General features: G+C 40.4%; 1 gene segment (V, D, J or C); it reads right to left on the bottom strand.

Annotated features, from left to right (window-relative positions):
- Nucleotides 1-11,382: 11,382 nt before the first annotated feature.
- Nucleotides 11,383-22,082, bottom strand: LOC136766966 (Ig kappa chain V region K29-213-like). The segment is given in 2 exon segments: nt 11,383-11,756; nt 21,998-22,082. Coding segments are annotated over 2 exon segments (447 nt in total).
- Between the last annotated feature and the right edge of the window lie 210 nt (nt 22,083-22,292).

Raw genomic sequence — 22,292 nt, 5'->3', positions numbered from 1 at the left:
CAGCTGAGAGGTTTTTGTTTAACTGTATAGCACTGTGTGAACACCAAGCTACTACCAAGGGTATGTATACTCTGACAGTAGTAATCTCCTGCATCTTCAGGCTGGACTCCACTGATAGTCAGAGTGAAGTCAGTCCCAGATCCACTGCCACTGAATCGCTCTGGTATCCCAGACTGACGAGTACTTGCATGATAGATAAGGAGTTTAGGAGCTTCTCCAGGTCTATGCTGGTACCAAGCTAGGCAGGGATATGAACGACTACAATCATTGTCAACTGCACTGCTTGCTTTACAGTTTACAGTAACTGTCTCTCTTGGGCGAACAGATTTCACCAATGGAGTCTGAGTCACAGTAACCTATCAAACAATAAATTAGTCAAATAAAGGCAATACAAATATTAATTACATTAATCTACAGATTCTCAGTTTGATCCTGTTTTATATATAAAAATATAAAAGACCAATTAAGATAAATAAATAAACATATTTACAAACAAATAATTACATCTTTCAATACGTCAGTTTATTTTGGTTTTAATATGTACCTCCATTTTTTTTAATGATACATTAATATAGCCTATATATTTATATGTATATATTTACAATTCTTTTACCCTGAGTGCAGATGGCGAGAGCCCAGATTAAGATGGTGATGAAAGTCATTGTTGTTGTGGATTGTGTTGCCATGAAGGGCAGCTCTCAGTCATGAAGTGTTAAACTCACAGGGCTATAAACACTCCCAGAGCACTGAAGCATGTGCTGCCCATGCAAAGTGGCTCTTGTATGCAAATTGTCTTCCTGGGTACAACAGTCTCTTGTAGTCCAGCAGTGCTGTGAACTCAGGCTGGATGCTGTGTGTCTGACAGAGTGAGATGAGCAGTTACCAACAGGACTAGACAAATAGATTTATAAGTAATAGGTTTAATATGGTACCCAAGAAGGATTTATTCATGTTTGTTTTTGTTTTGATGAGCCTTTCAGAGTGAAGTATTTTGAAATGTACTCAATCAGTCAGTTTTCAGGAATAGTATAGGAAACTGACTGGAGTCCAGAATGCTCTTTTGTGTGTAACTGAAGTGTTTTTACTGGCACTGAGGGCAACACTACTGGTGTGTTTGTGTTTGTTTTTGGGATTAGAAAGGTCACAATTGCTACAGGACCATTATGGTACTGGGATATGTGTCTGTTTAGTTTTTAATGTAATAACCAGTAGCATTACTTGATTAAACACAAAAGCATTGTGTCTCCCTCTTGTGGTCAGTGTTAATAGCTACAGTCCGTATTGCTTTCATTGAAACAGACATCTGAGGAGGAAAGTAGCTGTAACACATCCAGGCTCCTGCTTCACCTGACTGCCATTCCAACAGATCCAGTGCTGTGCCTTGTCCAGTCACACATCATTCAGAAACAGGGAGACAGTGATCCAGTGTGGGTGAACAACAGGGCTTGTCCCTATTTGAGGGATCGGGTGAGACTGGGTGCAGAATCCAGGTGTTGGCACCCTGTCTTCATCCAATGCCTCAGGTCATTTGGGAGAGCAGACATGAAGATTGATGTGGGACAGTGCCCTGTCCGAATGCCAAATATATTATATTTGCACCATTGTTGCAGCAAGATTGTGTAACCCATGTATAAATTTAAGATTTGTGTATTGGTCCAAAGAGGACACGTGCAGTAGTCCTGTTTAGCTGATTTTTAGAAAAACATTTTCATCCATGGCCAGAGAGCGAACAGAAGACAAAGGAGAAGTGTGTGATCAAGTTTGGGGTACCTCACTGACGTCATCTACTTGCCCAGCAACCAAAGGGAGTCATCTTGTACATGATAGCATGTTTTTTAGAAAAACTTTAGATGTGTCTTTCTGACTGACTATCTCCGGAGCACTTTGTTGTAGTTGAATAAACTATTTTGGTATTATTTCAGTTAAATCAGGTCCTGAGTATTCCTTGTCCGCCTGTTTATTGAGGGAATAAAATTCCTCCCTATCATTTGGTGCCGAGACCTGGGAGCCAACATTTTGTCTGCGCAGATATCAACAAAGCAAGGTAAGAAGTATTATTTTTTTGCCTTTTAGGGATAGTGAGAGTGATTTATGTTCAGACAGTTGACGGCTATCAGGAGTAAAATTAGTTTGATTGAACGGACGAGGGATAACAGGGGAGGGTGTCGCCTGGCATTCTTTGTCAAAGAGACGGTTTGGTTTCACCTGCAGAGTCAAGGGTCCTCTGGTGTCGCCTAGCAGAGTCAAGTGTTCTCTGTCAGAGAGACGGTTTGGTGTTGCCTGCAGAGGCAAGTGTCCTCTGGTGTCGCCTTGCAGAGTTAAGCGTTCTCTGTCAGAGGGATGGTTTGGTGTCACCTGGCAAAGTCAAAGGTCCTTTGTCAAAAAAAGTTTGTATTGTCTTAGTATTGTGCGTCTCCCTGGTAAAGTTCAAGTGTCCTTTCTAGGGAGATACTTGTGTTGTTTGTGTGTGTGTGACCGTTGTAACCGTTTAATGCTCTGTTTTTTGTGTGTGTGTCTGGATTTTGGAGGGAGTGCAGTGTGATCATAGGTCACTGAAACAGTCTGCTGTGTCCGAGCTGCGCAAAGGAGTGCCTCTGTATATGTCAGTGGTTGTGATCAGGTGATTTCTGATGTACATAGAAATCTGTTCAGTAAGGCAGGCTGGATGGCACTATAGAGTATTGTAGAGAATAAAGGAATTGATTTGAGGTGTAAATCATTAATAATTATAATTAAAAAATATATAATAAAATAAATAAATAAATAAAATCAGAAGACTATGGAAAGTTTAAAGTTACCAAACTCCATGGAGGTTGTAAATTCCATGAATGAAAAGCTGCAGACAGTAAGAGACATGGCTGTAATTAAAGTGTGGGACCCTGAATCTTCAGTTCAGTTACAAGTTCAGTGGTGGAGAGGTTTAAATTTGGGGGAACAGAAAAATATGCTGTGGTGTTGTTTATTCAGTGGACAGAGGGACAGGAGGGAGTCTGCTGTGGCGTAGAAGGCACAGTTTGTAGCTTGGAGGCTGCGATCAGGAAAACAATGGGGACGATGCAATAGAAACTGTACAGAGTTATGTGACTCAAACCAGGAAGTCTGAGTGAGGGGAATGTGGAAGTTGGAGACTGGGAGAGAGGGTGGGATGACATCATAGCTGAAGCAGAAAGGCAGTACCAAGCTGATAAGGGATATGATCCACCTCTCGGGAGAGGGGGGCCAGCTACAGTAGCTGCAGCCTCTGCTCCCCTGCTGTATGCTTGCAAGCTGACCTCAGATACAGAGAGACAGAGAATACTGTTTTATTAGGTGTAGTATTTTACATGACATAGATAAAAAACAATTCAAATTTTTAATACTTATGATTAAAAACTTTTAAAAACAATTCTTAAAATCACTTAAAAAAAAATTAAAATCTTTGTGATTTTAACGAAAAACAAAATAATTAACTTCAAATAAAACATGTGCACAAAACAACAAAACAAACGTGATTAAAGCAAAACTGCTCACCAAAATAAAAGTCAAATACATTGAAAATAACTGAAAATGAATTGGACAAAATAAAGAAACAATTAAAAAGGTCAAAATAAAAAACAAACAAAAAAGGTCCAATGCATTTAAAATTAAATCCAAAACGGTCAATGTATTTGACAAAAAAATATAACAAAACTAAACCAAAAAACCCCTAAACAATTAGTGATTTAAAAACAACTAAATCTTTAAAAACAGTTAAGATTCAAAAATCGTTTTAAAAACAATCATCCATAAAATAATTAAAAGATCTTGGACTCGGGCTCCAGCAGGGGGAACTGACCGTCCCCGGAGGTGGGTCCCATCATGGGATCCTGAGCTCCCCCAGATCTTGTATGTGCCAGTTCTTATAGGCTTCCTCCTTGCCCCTCTGGACCTCCAGATTGACGTAGTCCCTCACGAGCACCATGCCCCTCCGCGCGATGACAATCGGGTCCAGCTCCTGCTTATTGAATAGACAGATATTCCGTCCCTCCCACAGGGCCTGCTTCACTGCGCAGACGACACGCCACCAGCACCTCAGGGTGGAAGATGCTGGGCGGTCGCCCGCGCAGGAACGGAAAACCTGTGGAGGAACGGAGAAAACAGGAGCCAGACCCTGTAGGCGGAGGGGCAATCTCTAAAGATGTGAGCCTCCGTCTCCTTCCCCAGGCAACCCTTATAGGGGCAGGTGTCATAAGGAGCTATGCCCCTTCTGTGCATGAACACTCGGGTGGGGAGACACCGACTCACAGCCATCCAGGAGACATCTTTCTGCGTATTCGTGAGGCAAACGTGCGTAGCGTTAGCCCAGATAAACCGGCAGGTTTCGGGAGGGAAATCTTCTATCCGGCTGGTCTCCTGGGTAGATCTCATCTAGCTACAGATGGTCTTATAATCCCAGGAGGCCAGCACGACTTTATGGAGGCCTACTTCGAGCGCAAAGGCGCCCTGTAGAACGGCGGGGGATCCCACGAGTGCGGCCTGGTGTTATCCATGGCGCAGAGGCCGAATGGTCTCAGGCTGCTTGCAAAATAAAAGCGGTTCATGAAACTCACTTTCTTGCCAGCAGCCTGGATGTTCTTGACCACATAGGCCAGCCCCTGCGCCTTTATCAGCCGCACAACGTCCGGGACCCCCCTGCCTCCATCCAGGGTACCCTTCACCATCTGCACTCTTTTCAGCCTCTCCATTTTGCTCCCCCAGACAAACCGAAATATAATTCGGGTCACTAGTTTTGCGATGACCTTGTCTGGGGGGAAGATCATTCCTACGTAGAGGAGTATCGGGAAGAGGATGGCCTTTACGACCAGCACCTTACCAGCCATCGTCAAGGTCCTTGTGCTCCAGCCGTGGATCTTCTTTTGGACCTTAGATATGGCCTCCTCCCAGCTCCGGGTGCCCGTGTTGGTCCCGTCGATCGTGATCCCCAGAACCTTGATAAACAGCTTCACAGGAAACACGGTCGGCGGGCCCCGGCCGATAGGCCATGCCCTGGAGAGGTAGACCTCGCTCTTGGCCTTGTTGACAGCGGCCCCCGTCGCCCTGCAGAAGCCGTCCAGCAGTTCCTCGACCCTGGCCACGGACGGAGTGTCCGTGCAAACCACGGCCACGTCGTCCATGTAGGCCAGGGCCTTCAGTTGCTCTCCGCCGGAACCCTGTCTGAGTAACGTAATTCAGTAACATCTCTGAATTATATTGTCACATTTGCCTCGGGGGCCCCGGAACAGGGGACCCAAGTGCAGTGCTGGATCGCGGGATGGTCGGACAGGCGTGGGTTGGGTACCGGCAGATCAGGGCAAACAAGTATAGACATGGTCGTGGTAACGGGCGATGGTCGAAGGAACAAGGGCTCAGAGTTGGCAAAACTTTGCCCTGAGTGAAGGCAGTGAGGGGTTTATAACGGGGAGCAGGAACCAGGCTTGGGAGGTGCAGGGCGAATGGGAACAGAGGGATGGAACAGGAGTGCACATGGGTGAACGGAATGTTAATTGACAGAGTGAAGAAAGCAGGGAGAAGGCAGGGAAATGGCGGCCCCAAGTGGGGATAGAGGGGGAGCGCTAGGGGACTATGACAACCATACAGTAAACACACATACAAAATATAAACAATCAAATTGTATTAATCTAAATTAAATATATATGTATAGATTAGTTAATTTAAATTTGTATTTTTCATTTCCAGAATCCAGTGGCCAGATTACTGTAACTCAGACTCATCACTGAAATCTGTTCGCACAGGAGACTCAATCACTGTTATCTGTAAAACCAGCAGTGCAGTGTACAGATATTCAGATGGCAGCCTAGGCAGGTATTAGTGGCTAGTGGTAATGCTTCTCGTTTGCCACTCAGATGTATGGCTCACTAAATATCCTCTTATGTCACATACTGCACGTACTTCCTCATATGACCTGGAGCTCTTCATTCCCACCACATCAAATGATGGTCAAATTAAAGCATCTCTCTTATCTGTCTCTCTAAGACTGAAACTATCAGCTTAATAAGATCTCTCGGCTATGTTTGACTTCCTGAGACTCACTAGCCCAGGCAGCCTAGCCTGGTATTAACAGAAACCTGGAGAAGCTCCTAAACTCCTGATCTATGCTGCCACTAGCCGTCAGTCTGGGATCCCACAGCGATTCAGTGGCAGTGGATCTGGGACTGACTTCACTCTGACCATCAGTGGAGTCCAGCCTGAAGATGCAGGAGATTACTACTGTCAGAGTCACCACATTGGTGTGTTCACACAGTGCTACACAGTTGCACAAAAACCTCCCTCAGCTGAACTGCACAGAGACTGCACTGCTGCAGCTGAGACCTACTGCAGGTGCTGAGGGTGAAGGCAGTGAAATGGGACACAGCCTGTGAGGAGCTGCACTGCACACACACTGATCTTCAATAATAACATTGAGCTATATGAAGCTAAGGAGGACAACATTTTTAAATATAACTTGTTGATATATTTTATTAATTGACTAATTGTTATATTAATTTTATGTTACATTAATTTGAAATCAGATACTGTCTTCAATTTCAAAGAATATACAATTATGATTTGACAAGACAAACTAGGTTCTCCTCACATTGATGTCTTTCATTTATTCCAGTCAGCACTGGCACTTATTAACCTAAACATGTAAATCAAGTGGAATAAAAGTGATCAAATGATTTTCAAATTATCTAAAACATCATGAATGTTAAACATATAAATTCCCTCCAGCCTCCCTCCAATCCTCTCCACTTCTCATCCCCTATCATTGTTACCTCTCTACACCTCTATATTTTACACTATATTTTATTCCACTGCTGTCTCATTGGCCTTTCTTTATCAGATTGTGGGAATACTTTACAAATCAGTGTTAACTTGTTAAAGTTATGTGAATGATGTTTATCAATGTGTTAATGTTATAGACTCATATAAAATAATTAACTTTCAATATAGATATTTTAGTGACACACCAGATGAGAAATGTAGTGTATCCGAAAAGTATTCACAGCGCTTCACTTTTTCCACATTTTGTTATGTTACAGCCTTATTCCAAAATTGATTAAATTAATTATTTTCCTAAGAATTCTACAAACAATACCCCATAATGACAACGTGAAAGAAGTTTGTTTGAAATCTTTGCAAATTTATTAAAAATAAAAAACAAAAAAAGCACATGTACCTAAGTATTCACAGCCTTGACACTCATAATTGAGTTCAGGTGCATCCTGTTTCCACTGATCATCCTTGAGATGTTGATATCAATGTTGTATCAACAAAATAATAATGAGAGACACATGCCACTAAATGTGTGAAAATAACAGATTTTCAAAATCTAAATCAAAACTTTGACCAACCCACTAATAGTAAACTACAAAAAAAAAAAAAAATATATATATATATATATATATATATATATATATATATTCAAAAAAATATATTCTGAAATTGAGAAAATGATCTGAGCAAAGTATGCTTGATGGTGTGTGGGTTTATTAGTTGTTAAACAATTTGAGAAATAACAAAGGCGATAGAGTGCAAGAGGTCACTGTCAGACACGTAAGCAGCGCCATTCTGAATGTCATTCTTTGACATTGTAAAATATTCCTGAACTGCACTGCAGAATGTAAAAAAACATACATTCTGCAGTGTTACACTATGTTACCTGGAAAACAATAATTTATGTTTATTTATTAGTCCGGCCCTGGGCCGCCTCAAATTTCACCCCGTTCACACTTGCGGTTGTAGGAGGCCTCAGTGCGTCACATATGCCGGCGAAAAAGCAGCCTAAACGAAATGCATGCCGGGAATAAACACATCTGCTCAAACAAACCAGTGACACAAGACATTAGGTCTGCTTACAGGTGTATGCGATGTGTTTATAATCACAACTTATTAATACCGATTGGCTATTGTTCGGTTCTATATATTATTTGAAAGTAATCTTAACCCTTTGCAGCCGAAGCTTTCTAAAATAATTAAAAATGTGCTGGTTCAATGGGGAATCTAATTGATATATTTCCCTTTTCAAATGTCTATCTTCGGTTCTGCAAGTCTAAAAGTGCTGTTATGCAATTCACCCGAAAGCGAAGCACCTTTATTAGGACATCAGCATTAAATCACAAGAAATCATGTGCATTAGTATCCAATCATATGCATCGAAAGCAGCCTCTGTGATGCGTCTATAGTGATATCAGACAGCAGGGCTGTGCACTTCCTGCGGTTTCTGTTTTAACTTCATCTTCATCCACATTGTAAACAGCGCTTTAATTTCTGTATCGTCCCAGTTGTCACCTCTAATGCTGGCATTTGTGATTCTACTGCTCAGCTCAATATAACTGCATTTCGGATTGGATAGTAAACAGCTGGTCTCGTATTAAAATGTACTGATTTCAATGGAAACCTGCTTCAGTTAAATGTATATCGTTTTATTGCAAAATTCGGATAATTAATAAAGTTACCTGGTCCCGTTCACAATTTCACAATGCAATTTCCACGTGTAAAATGCACACTGTTAAATTTCAGACTTCAATCCTACTTAGTACAAGAAAAAACAATAGCAAGTTTACCAGCTATACACTTTTATTTTAATCGACCGAGTAGTCTGAACTGTTTACATAATTATAACTCATTACTTAGCTTAGACTTTTATAATGTATATAAATATGTGAGCTAACAAAATGTATCAGTACATTTAAGGCTATAGATCGATGACATTCAAACAATATAGAGACAATACTGTGTCCTGCAGTGGTGTGAGCTGTTTCGGTGCCCGTGTTTACTCTGCGTTTATTCCACATCTCTCAGAAATGCAGTCTCTGGGGGCGGGGCTTGATTTGCGTCACATTCTGATGTTTTCCTGCCCTGGGCCGGCCTAAATCTCAAGTGTGAACGGGGTCTAAGGTCTGGGCGAATGACAGAATGCCAATTCATGCAGACATCATGTAACACCCAAAAGCCTGCCTGTCTTCAAGACTGCCAATCTGGTTAGACCAGCCGCTAGAGGACCTGAGAGCTAATTTGGGATGGATCGCTGAGTGGTCAACAACAGACACTGTGAACTGCTCCCTCAAAGCCGAGCTGTCTGTCTGTCCCTCTGGCTTCAATCTACCACATCGCTTGTGGTGAATGCTGAACCATTTTCAGATGGGACAGGGTAACTGTGCTGTCAACCTCATTCTCTGGGGTCAGGCCAATGACCTTAACCGCAGCTGTGGACCACCACAGACTATGTCTCACATTTAGCGCTATTCCACCGACAAGAAGCTGGTGCCAGTTCGGAGACGGTGCCTAATCTGGAACCGTTCCTCGCTTTTCCACTGCAAAAGAACTGGCTCCCGGATGGCACGGAGCCGCTTTTTCTGGCACCAATAACTTGCTGGTCTGGAACCAAATAACCAGTGACCTCAGGGGCCGGGGGGCAGGGTAAAGACGTTTCCACCATAAGTTATGTGCTGGAGTTCAGCCGCCATGTTTAAAATGCCAGCAGAGACATGAGCAGTGAGGAGAGTTTTGATTTAAAATGACCAAAATCAGCAGCAAACAGCAGTCTGTTGAGGAGAGAGACACTTTAGTAACAATATGGTCTCACCAGGTCAACTAACTAGTTAGGAGTTGATAAATGGCAGCAATGAAAGATGACTGAGCTCATCTTCTGTGAAAGGAAAGACGTGTTACAGCAATATTATGATGATGGAGAGTTAATGTGACGATATAGATTGGGCAGAAATGTTGTTTGTTAATGAACTGGTCATTCACTGGTCCTTATGGCAGTTTCTTCTGCCACTGGCAGAAATGCAGTGTTATGCCAAATCCAGTGCCCCTACGAGTCATGTGTCCCGGGTTGGTTTGCACATGATTAATAATTCATGAATAAATTCATTTTCTTAGCACAGGGCGAATTACACAAAACATATATTCTACAGTAAGAGAAGATCAAATACACAATAAGATCTGTTACAGTGATGTGGTTTGTGCTCACATGCCAGCAGAGGGCTGACAATGTATTATTATTATGTATTTGTTAGTAGACGCTCTTATCCAGGGCGACTTTCAAAACATAACAGCATTGTTGTGGTGTCTGGCAACAGGGACAATGCAACAATGATTTGGGAACATCATCACAGACTTCATCAATAAGCAGAATTTCCCATCAAACCATTAACATCACCTGAGATGTCGGACAGTTTATTGATCTGCACACGACTGCACCGCAAATACCCCCAAAACAACCGCATTCATATTCAATAGGCTAGCCTATAGTCACTGTTTTTTAAACAAGAGTAAAATTAAAAATATGCCACAAAATGAATGAAAATGTATCCACTCATACAAAGTATATGTAGCCCGTGAAATTGATACACTACACAGGACACATTAACTTTTTTGGGTGTTCTTTATTTTTGTTATATGTTGCTGAGAGGGTGTGCAACTGGCCTTTCTAAATTGGCATGAAATGAATTTACTATAGGACATACGAGGTACAGGATATAAAATAAAAACAATACAAGATAATACACAACAATACTAAACAATACGGCAGTGGGCTTACAGCTTCACTAACCACGAGGAGACATCAGGTTACTTCATTAACTCAAGGCATCCGTCACGATAAACACCCGCGATCAGCTCCGATGCACCACAGCATCCATCTTGCATCACTCTCCCCATTCAGCTCTACCCGGAAACGCAATGTAAAAGGAAGTGCTTAACTTAACCTAATTAACTTCTACGGAACAGCGGCCCCTAGTGCTGGGAGGTGAGAAGGACCTTAGAGATGTCACCATTTAGATTAATCATTGTATTCGTTTCTCTGCGGTCCTCAAATTAGTTTTAACACTTTCCTTTTCTACCCTTTTAAATGACCAATCAGTGGGTATGCAAACTTCAAACTGTATAGAGCTTAATAAGTTTATACATAAATTAATTAAATCTAAATACAACACAAGGAACCTAAACTACAAGGAAATTAACTTTATCCAAATTTACCACCTGGCTACATATATTCATAATGAACTGTGTGCATGGTGACGAATGCATGTTAACTCTATCTTGTATTTTATTCAATACAGTAAAAGTGTCTGAAAAAGCGAATCAGTGTAAATCCCTTAATGCATCAATAAAAATAAATAAAAATAAAAGTGAGTTATTTTAGCATATTCGTATAGTTGTATTTTTGTTTCTGCCTGTCTACATGTGATCTTGCATTTTTTTGTTTTGTTTTTTACAATCTGTGCTGTGTGTAGACACTCAATATGGTTTTAAACCCTCCTACCACTCAAGCATACTTTACACGGCTTTCTTAAATTAATATATCATATATAATCTGAGTACTTGTTATTGAAGCTCAGTGTGTTCAGTGCAGCTGGAGGAATCACCTGCAGCAGTTCAGTCACTCAGCAGTTCAGCTGAAGGAGGTTTTTGTATGACCGTGTAGCACTGTGTGCCTACCCAGACACTACTGGGGATGTGTACACTCTGACAGTAGTAATCTCCTGTATCTTCAGGCTGAACTCCATTGATGGTCAGAGTGAAGTCAGTCCCAGATCCACTGCCACTGAATCGACCTGGGATTCCAGATTGAAGGGTAGTGGCACGATAGATTAGGAGTTTAGGGGCGTCACCAGGTTTCTGTTGGTACCAGGCTAGGTCGTTGTTATTATGCAATGCACTGCTTGTTTTACAGTTCACAGTGACTGTCTCTCCTGGGCGGACAGATTTCACTGATGGAGTCTGAGTCACAGTAATCTGACCTCTGCATTCTGGAAATTAAAAAAAAAATAAAAAATTATATATATATATATACTGTATTATATATACACCAATCAGCCATAACATTAGGACCACTGACAGGTGAAGTGAATACCACTGATAATCTCTTGATCATGGCACCTGTCAGTGGGTGGGATATATTAGGCAGCAAGGGAACATTTTGTCCTCAAAGTTGATGTGCCCAACAGGAAAAATGGACAAGCGTAAGGATCTGAGCGACTTTGACAAGGGCCAAATTGTGATGGCTAGATTACTGGATCAGAGCATCTCCAAAACTGCAGCACTTGTGGGGTGTTCCCAGTCTGCAGTGGTTAGTACCTATCAAAAGTGGTCCAAGGAAGGAAATCACGAGTTCAAGGTGTTGACTTGGCCTCCAAATTACCCAGATCTCAATCCAATTGAGCATCTGTGGGATGTGCTGGACAAACATGTCCGATCCATGGAGGCCCCACCTCGCAATTTACAGGACTTAAAGGATCTGCTTTTAACGTCTTGGTGCCAGATACCACAGCACACCTTCAGAGGTCTAGTGGAGTCCATGCCACGACGGGTCAGGGCTGTTTTGGTGGCAAAAGGGGGACCTACACAATATTAGGGAGGTGGTCATAATGTTATGGCTGATCGGTGTATATATCCAACAAAATGTATATAAAACAACTGTAAGTTAGTAGCATGTGTATGTTATGTGTTTTCTACACAAGTCTTAATGTGTATCCCATAGTAGAGAAAATGACAAATTAAATAGCACATTTCTTACCCTGAGTGCAGATGATGAGAGCCCAGATGAAGATGGTGATGAAAGTCATTGTTGTTGTGGATTGTGTTGCCATGAAGGGCAGCTCTCAGTCATGAAGTGTTAAACTCACAGGGCTATAAACACTCCCAGAGCACTGAAGCATGTGCTGCCCATGCAAAGTGGCTCTTGTATGCAAATTGTCTCCCATGGTACAGTAGGTATATGAAGCAAAACTGTGTTATAAACACAGGCTTGGTGTTGTGTGTTCTGACAGAGAAAGTTTAGTAGGTTAGTTTGCAGATTCCTGGGGCAAAAGGATTAGACAAGCAACATCTCTATAAGGAGTAAATGATGAGACAAATCACCTGAGCCCTTATTCCACTCAGAACAGCAATATACAGCTCTGGAAAAAATTAAGAGACCACTCCAAGTTCAGAAATCAATGATGAGGGTTCTTTTATTTTTTCCCAGAGCTGTATACAATTAGTGTGACTATTTAAAGCACAATTTTAGAACCCAATGTATAGATTAGGTGTAACTCACTGGTCTTTGGCTGGACTCTGAAAATGGGGGTTGAGCAGTTTATGATGAACTCTTCTAGGACAGCTGGACTACAGAAATAATATTGAAAGTCATATGTTTAATGTGTTATCCCAGACTGATGGTTAGTAACTCTATACACCAGACGTTTAGGCTGGACTCCAGTGATAGCGTGAAGTCAGAGCCTTTCTTGCTCTGTACAACAGACGTTTAGGAGCTTCTCCAGGTTTCAGATAGTACCAAGCAACACAGGTCAGTGACTCTGAAAGGGCTGAACAGTGACTGATTGTCTGATCAGTCTTAAAGGGTTTGCAGCAGTGAGGCAGGACAGGCATGCAAAGCAGCTTCCTGTATACAAATTCTGTCTCAGACAGTTAGATGAGAATTGAGCCATGGAGACACATGGCATTTGACAGGGCATCTATTACTGCCTAAATCTATTTGTAACCTCTGAGAGTAGGGCAGATCATTTTTAATTATGTTATTATTCACTGGCTTTTTGCACATTTTCTTTTATATTTATTTTTTCTTTGTCCCCATTGGCATGTGATACCCCTGTAAACAGTTTAGCATGAGCTCTCCTAGCACCGCATGACTAGACAAAGAACAGCTCTGTGAGTTGTATGCAGTACTTGATATTATTGTTTGTGTTTTCAGCATGGATAATTGTTTTAATGGAACTGTGAAAGTCAGTCCTCTGGCTTCTGTAGAGCCTCAAAAATGTTTTCTACTTCATCTGCTAGTCTTCAGGATCAGCAGGGGAAACTGCTTTTGTAGTCCGTGCTCTTTTCCATCTGTTACTAAAGAGTAATAGAGTCTCTGGGCTCTGTTCAACAGGGCTTGTGTGGAATCACAGGACAGAGAGAGCCAGACAGCAGGGACACACAGGCTGCTCCTACTGCACTGGGCAGGGTCTGCAGGAGAGAGACTGGGACAGCAGGGGGAGAGAGGGATGATCTGTTTTCCTCATGTAGTTGGTAACTTTGTTCATACTTTGTAACACTGAGGAAGGCTTGGGGACATAATAGAAATATATAAAACTCAAATAAGAGATAAAAAGTTATAAGGTCATTGTTCCTGCTAGTCACCAACATATCAAGCTCTCTTAGAACATTTAAGAGTCCGAGTTGAGAGCAGGACACCAGGAAAACACGGCTCCTTTTCACTGCACTGGGCAGGGTCTGCAGAAGAGGGGGTGCAGAGACTTCATATGTATTTCAAAATGTCAGTTTTCAGGTGCAATTGCTTTATAGCTGACATATTTGAGCCTCAGTCTCCTTCATTTATAAGTTGGACAGCAAGTCCCAGTGTCATGCATTTTGAACAATGCCTGTGTTAAACTGTTGTTAAATGTTTGATAAGATGGTGGCAAGTATCCAGTCACTGAGCCTGGAATTTGAATACACTGTTCAATGTGTATCTTTCGTTACAAATGAATGTGAGTATTATAAATGTAATTTTTTATATAATACAATTCAAGAAAAACAAATAATTTCTTGTTGTTCCTGTGGTGAGTTCTGTATGTCCTTCATAAATTGTTCTTGTTGAGCAAATATGATGTTCTTGATTCTTCTGTTTGGGTTTTGAAAGTATGAATACCATAAAAGAAACCTAAACTAACTAATATTTGGTTGCATTTATCATCTGAATAAAACCCAGATCTGTAGTGACTGCAGCTATTTTCAGCCTCAGGAGAGTCGTCTGGGGGCCGCAGTGGGAGAGGGGGACTGGCTGTCTCGTGGTTTTTGATGTTGTTTACACAATCAATTAGGATGGGGAAATCAATTAGGAACACTTTAGAAGTAAATTCATACTCAAATAATTCAGGTTATGAGGCCACTTACCTCAGTAATTTTACATCACTAACATATCAGCTATACGTTGCAATGTTATTGAGTTCTGCTTTTATAGTTCTGGATCAATTTTACGTACTCTAATGGAATATGAGTATATCCCTGACACTGACTTCTGGCACTCTAATAGTTGACTATGTTCATAAGAACATAAGAACATAAGAAAGTTTACAAACGAGAGGAGGCCATTCGACCCATCGTGCTCGTTTGGTGTCCATTAATAACTAAGTGATCCAAGGATCCTATCCAGTCTATATTTAAATGTTCCCACATTTTTAGCTTCAACCTCATCACTGGGTAGTCAAAGCTAATCAAAATGTGTAAAAGTAAAGAACATAACAAGGAACAGTTTTTCATTTTGAACATTCAATTGTGAGAAAACCTAAATTCTATTTTATACATTTTAGACTAATGTTAAAAAATTGGAAGCCACTAATCTATCAGTACTAAAACTGCACATGTATTATTATGGTATGATCAGAAGACTCCAGTTGAATTAATCACATTTGCTACATCAGCAAAAACATCATAAACAATGTGCGTATCATCCGATCACCAATGTGAGTATGCAACACAAGTGATCAGATGAAATGTTATGCTTGCAAACCAGAACTGAAAGCAGGGCAAATGTGGTAACACTTTAGTTTATGTATCCATTATAACTATGTATGAACACTGTGTAATGCTGTTATATAATAAGAGTGGGTTTTCCCCAATTTAATAACTCTTATGTTTGACCAGTAGAGCTCAAATCATTAGAAAAGATCAGAACCAAAGTTCAAAATATACCAACAACTCTTTATTATAAAACAAAGATACACTGACAATGCTAAATTACTAAAATAATAGATACTATAGGCAGTTAGATCAGTTTTATGAGAAACAGTGTCACCTGTGAGACATTAAGAATAATGTGTGCTAGTCTATTTAGGTATTCTGTTCTTATTTATGCATTTTTGTGTGGCCTTTTTTATTTATTCGCTATATTTTCATATAAATTAAAAGTTATGTTTTATTTGTGTTTGTTTTTTTACTGATTTCATGAGGCACATGAGTTTTATTGATATTTCATTAATTACATAATTACTGCACTTGGCTAATCATACATTTACAAGAGGGTGAACCCGCTGCCTCGCCAGAGTTCATGGAGGTAACCTGCAGATATTTACACCTGTTAGACTGAGGATAAAATCCTTTCTGGTTTTAGGGCAGTGGAGTGAGTATGTATTACTATAGTGCTCAGATTATTTTTTTCTGATTAATTGCCAGTGATATCTTTACTGTCACATGTTTCTTTCACTATGATAACCCACTTATACACTGATGACATATTCACTCTGTGAACAAATAAAACAAGGAAAAATTTAATGATTTGTAACTTACATTTTAGATTTTTCAGCTCTCCTTCAAACCTTAAATTAATACTAAAGAAGAAAACAGAACAATAGACGTTTTTAAGAAGCACAAATTCCCTATTACATGAAACCTTTTTAAAATTGGAGTTTCTGTCATGATGATTCTACACTGTGACATTAGAGTAGCGCGTTCACAGACCTTGATCACATAGTAGCACCTGAAGTAATTCGTAATCAATCGCACATCCTTGCTATGAACTGCAAGACAATCCGAATTCTCATAATATCAGTGAATCGCATTTAGTTTGGGAAAAATGTAAATTAACAAATACAACTCCATGTTAAAGTGACAGAGCTGACACAGTTCATGTGTTTCTGAACTCCAGGTCAGATCTGATCACTAGATGCACCTGAGGAGTGGGGAGCACAGATAGGGAGCTCGATACAGACAGAAGAGACTGTTTCAGCTGGCACAGTGTCACACTGTCACCAATAGTTTGAACCCAGAACGCAGGATAGAGCGTCTCAGTGAAGGTGGTCTGGACTCTGTAGAGGAGGGTCATGGTGCCACAGACGCTGTAGAATGACAGAGTTCCAGCTCCATTGTCCACAAACACCCCTATTCTGTGGGGAGAGGGTATGGGCATTATAGATGATTAATCGTGAAACGTGTGTATTTTGTTTCAGTTGTAACTTGCCCTGGTTAAGGAGTCTGATAAGTACATTATAACTAATATGGCAAAAAGTATTGTTTGCAGTTACAAATCTGTAGCAAGAGTAATGAGTCATGCTGGTTTTTGACTGCAAATAGTCAGTATAGTTTAGATTATCCGGGGACGAGGCCGCACTCTAAATCCTCGCTGTCGTCGTGGGAGCTGTAGTCGGGGAAGAGACTAGCGCCACCATTCTGCTGACCGCCAGGGAGACTACGGGATGATCTGCCGCTTCCGAGGAAGAAATCGCGGAGTTCAGCTGCCTTAAAACGGGTGCTTAGGTGAGCTGTTTGATTTTGGTTTGGCTCATTAGAGTGAAGAGGCCATTATCTGTTTTCAAGGCCCCAACGCTCCCCAGCAACGTTACAGGCCTGCAACAGGGTGGGTTGTGTGACTGGTGTGTGTGTGAGTGTGGGCCCACAATTGTCGTTTGACTGTTAAACTAAACGTTTACTTTCTACTTACATGCAGTAAGTAACGTTTGGTGAGTCATACTGTTGTTTTGTATTATTTAAACGAACTAAGTGTATTAAGGGGTTTTGATTTTTCCCACATCTCATTCAATCAGTGTTTGCTGGTTATTTCTTTTGGTAATTGAGGACCATTTAAGGTGAAATTCAGTAATTTGGGTTGTGTGTCATTTTTTTGAGACTGTGAGGTACTAAAAGGTTATTTTAACTTGTATTTATCAAAAGTTAAGATACACCATAGACCTTCTGATTTTTCTTTTCAGTCTTTATTCCAACATTTTATTTATTAATTACATTTCTCCTTTTTGGTTTATAAATAAATCTAATTGTTAACTTGTTTAAACTTACTTTTTCGTGTTGTTTGAGTTTTTTTGGTTGGTTTAATTTTCATTTTGTATAGGAACGTTACTGTGAGAGTATAAATATATTTAATCTGGGTTGCAGTGATCAAAAAGGGTAATAGGGGGCATATTAATTTATAGTCTGGAGACACACGGTCATAAGCCAGTGCTCTGCCCTATTGAAGGTTAAGGGTAGGGGGCGCTGCATAAGTACTGTGTAGATAATACACTAGTTTGGGTTATTTCAGTTAGAACATTTATTCAGCACCCCCTCCTCCCCCCTTTATTCACATAATTTTTTTATGATAAGTGTTGTTGTGGGAATGAAGTGTAGTAAAATATTTTCCTTTACCCTCAATATATTGCACCAAAGGGATCAGCCTGTGAATAGAAATAAATATTCAGATCCAGTCTAACACTACAGTATATGCATTGTAGCGTAAGATACACTTATAAAATTCAATTAAAGAAGTGAATTTATAGTATCACCTTATCACGAATCCTGGAATCTTGTAGAACTCAATTTCTGTAATAATTGGACGCAGACACCAATTCCAAAGATATAAATTGTCAAATTTATTCAAAACAAAGACTAAATGTAGCACTACACTAATTATACAAAAGGGAAAAACTAATTAAAATTCAACTCTAGATCAACAAATCAAAGACCATGGGATCGCATATGATAACACAAATCGTTAAACAAAAAAAGGTTATAAACACATTGACTACAATACTGGTTAGTAAGATGAAGGTGAGTCTCTCGTTAGTATTATTAGTCAGACATTAAATAACTACGCAGGTTAGTATTTATGTCAGGTAACTTCTCGTTATATATATATCAGTCTCATTCACGTTTAGGTGCCGAGAAAGATCCTATCATTACTTGTTACCACAATTTCCCTTAACTGATTATTATTCAATGATTAAGGATAGGCAGGGCCACCAATAATCTAATGTCTATTAACTTGTGTCAATTTCAGACTAAACAGTTAAACAGGAATGAGAAGATATTTCTCGGCGTTGACAGATTTTATTTCTAAAATTATCAACAAAACAGTTTAATGCAACACACATTTATATTTAAGAAAACTAAATGATATTACACATTCTAGAGTTATGAATCACAGATTAACATTTCTAATTGATTTCTCAAATGTCATGAATCATGAACTCCAAACTGTTAAACTTATCTGAACTTCGTCGCAGAGAGGCCTCTCTGGCTTCGGGCTCAGATAACAGCACACGGCATGAGGTCCGTGTGGTTTGGAACAAAGGCAGTCCGGTTCGGCTTTGTCCAAGAACTTCCACTCAGTCGTTGCACCTGGAAGTTGGGGTTTCGCGAAAGTAGAGTCGTTTCCAAACAGATTTTCCACTGGTTTGAAGGCTCCAAGGTTGTCCACAAAATCTTCTTGGCAAGCAGAGTCTCTCACCGTACTTATTTGAAGACAAAGTCTTTGAGGAAAGCAGGGCCCTGTTTGTTCCAAGGGTCAAGTTTCTTAAGACTCAAATAGCTATTTAAATGACTGACACTTTCGTATACAGTCGACTTAGTCAATTGTCCAGCTGTAAAACTCCACTGATCAGGTGGGCACAGGCGGGCAGCGCAGTCTGTAAAGTTCTTTATTTAATAAAGTCCTTTAAAAGAATTCTTCGTACGGCTCAATCTCCTTCTCCCAGTTTAACTCTTCTGTTGCCGCAAAGACTTAGTTGATTTCTGGTTCCGGTTCAGGCAACAGAGCTACAGGTTGAGCTGTGGCAGAGAGTTTCTGGTTCAGGTGAGAGAGAGAGAGAGAGAGCAACTGACTGTCCGCTGTTCCTTATAGTCTGTCAGATCAACAGGTGATTGGTTCCTGAGTTCTTGAGATTGGATTTCGGTTTCAGCCCCCAGTGTCCTATTGGAGGGGGGCTTGATTTATGACTGATGTCAATCCATGCCATCTTTTGGAAATGCCGGTTGGCTTGGGTTCATAGCTCTATGTCGGGATTTCGGCTCTCGTCCACTTCAAAGAGTTTTTATCACCTACAGGCCCCTTTCTCCAGACATTTCACAGCAGGACTCTAAACCATTCGGCCCATTCTCGATGCCATCCTCCCCAAAACTGTCACTTTGATGCAAACCAGTTCCAAGCTGATGAGCTAAGGAAATCTGATAACTTTGGGGGGGGAGAGGTCTTCTTTAGATCAGTGCTTCAGCTCAGAGCCCAGATGCTCTTATCCAAATACACCCAACATAACACTACAGCATGAAACCTTGATATTCAAATGTAGACATAACTAAATATCCCAGCTCACACTCACAGCTTCTTATCCAACAGATAATTTTCCTTCTCTGCATTCCCAATCTTTAAGGAACTGTAATTCAAATAGACTGTAAGCAAGATCAAACACAGCACATGTTCCAACAGCCTAGAAATAATATAGGCAGCTAAATAATGAATAATATATGATGTAGGCTACTGTTGGCCAGCACAGAGGTCTATGTAATATCTTCACAAGTTTGGGATACATTACATTGAACACCACCGTGTTTAAGCGTCATTAACATCAATGCAATTAAAAAACAATAAACTAAAGCATTTAACTTATTTGCAATTGTTTGTCAGGCTTCTTCCCTTACTGCTAACAGACAACATGTTATATTTAGAAAGTATAGGTACAACCTTTAATGTAAAAAGTTCCCCACCTTTAAAGGATACAGTCTTGGATTTCCATCTTCTATAATTTACTGTAACACATCACAAGGTTGTTGAATTGCATTGGATTTAATGTGCCTTTCTACTAATTATGAAATGTTATAAATAATATATTATAAAGAGGTTCTGCCTACAGCAGGATTTGACCCCAAGTCTCCCACACCGGCATACAGTGACTAAACCACACCACTATGGCCCATTTGCTATGATGATGTAAATCTTAATTGAATCAGGGGGTGATGAGTGATTTCGTACCATAGATAAAATTAAATTAAATTAAATTAATACATAAAACAGCAGTGAGCAATGTTGTGTGTTGGCTTTTGAAGACGCAGCAGTGTTAGCTTTATCCAATACCATGTTATTGGCCTCCTACTCTTCCATAATAAGCACTGAAATAGGCAGGAGCTCTTTTGCCTTCGCCAAATCATGGATTCGACGCGCCACTAAGCATCCTTTCCTATCCAAATGGGAATATACATTTATCCACCATAAGGAAAGTCTGTTTTTAGCTGAGGAGCTAATTAAATCTGAGATAAGCATTTAAAGAACCCAAAATCCTGCATATCAGTTATCCCGTTTGCTTAAGCCACGATAAATCAGTATAGCTTGGATTTGTTAAACCACGTACGAAGTATCCTCAGCTGGAAACAGTGCTATTGAATTTTTGATCCAATCGCATGTTGTTTACTGTTTCCACTGCACATGTACATCTAGAAGTCTTCTGTCTATTGCAGCAATAAATTCACCCTTTATAAGTATATAAATAGTTTCATATTATTATTGCTCATTTTATTGTTAGCTGTACTTGTTAAGTTGTAGTTTATGTAGCTTTTAGCAAAAGCTATACAGTGCTGTGATGAGATACGTTCAGAATACAGAACTGAATAGAAGGCGCGTCTGCGCAGTCAGATCCATCACAGTGCTGCGCAGCTGACCCTGTATCGCAGCCTTCCAAGTTTATTGTATTGAACATTTCAGTAAATGGCACAGGTTTTGATTAGTTTTATTATATAATTACTGTTCATTGTTTATTATCATTATAGCGTTTCAGTGTATTATTTTCATTTTAATTTCAGTGTATTGCATATTATTTGTATTTGTTTTGTTTATTTGCATGCATGTACCTCGATGTTGTAATTGAAGCTCAGTGTATGTGCAGTGGAGCTCCAAACAGGCTGTGTCCCATTTCACTACCTTCACCCTCAGCACCTGCAGTAGGTCTCAGGTGCAGTCTCTGTGCAGCTGAGGGAGGTTTTTGTACGACTGTGTAGCACTGTGTGAACACACTCTTACTGTTGAGATAGTGGTCACTCAGACAGTAGTAATCTCCTGCATCTTCAGGCTGGACTCCACTGATGGTCAGAGTGAAGTCAGTCCCAGATCCACTGCCACTGAATTGCTCTGGGATCCCAGACTGACGCATAGTGGCAGCATAGATCAGGAGTTTAGGAGCTTCTCCAGGTTGCTGTTGGTACCAGTGTAGGAAGTGCTTGCCACTATTACTGTACACTGCACATTTCTCACCCTGAGTGCAGATGGCGAGAGCCCAGATGAAGACGGTAATGAAAGTCATTGTTGTTGTGGATTGTGTTGCCATGAAGGGCAGCTCTCAGTCATGCCCATGCAAAGTGGCTCTTCTATGCAAATTATTTCTTAATACAGAGACACTTGTAGCCAGTCAGTGGTGTTTACATTTTAGCATGAATACTCTAAGGAAAGCAAGACTTACAAAGAACCTCAGGAAATTAATATTGTAATGAGCTTGTTTCAGTGAAGTCCCTAGGCTTCTTCTTTATGGCAACGGTTTCCAAACTTTTTG

Source organism: Amia ocellicauda, chromosome 13 (genome assembly GCF_036373705.1).
Source record: "Amia ocellicauda isolate fAmiCal2 chromosome 13, fAmiCal2.hap1, whole genome shotgun sequence".
Classification (NCBI taxonomy): Eukaryota; Metazoa; Chordata; class Actinopteri; order Amiiformes; family Amiidae; genus Amia; species Amia ocellicauda.
Note: the sequence above shows the minus strand (reverse complement) of the source record. Positions and strands in the feature narration are given on the sequence as shown.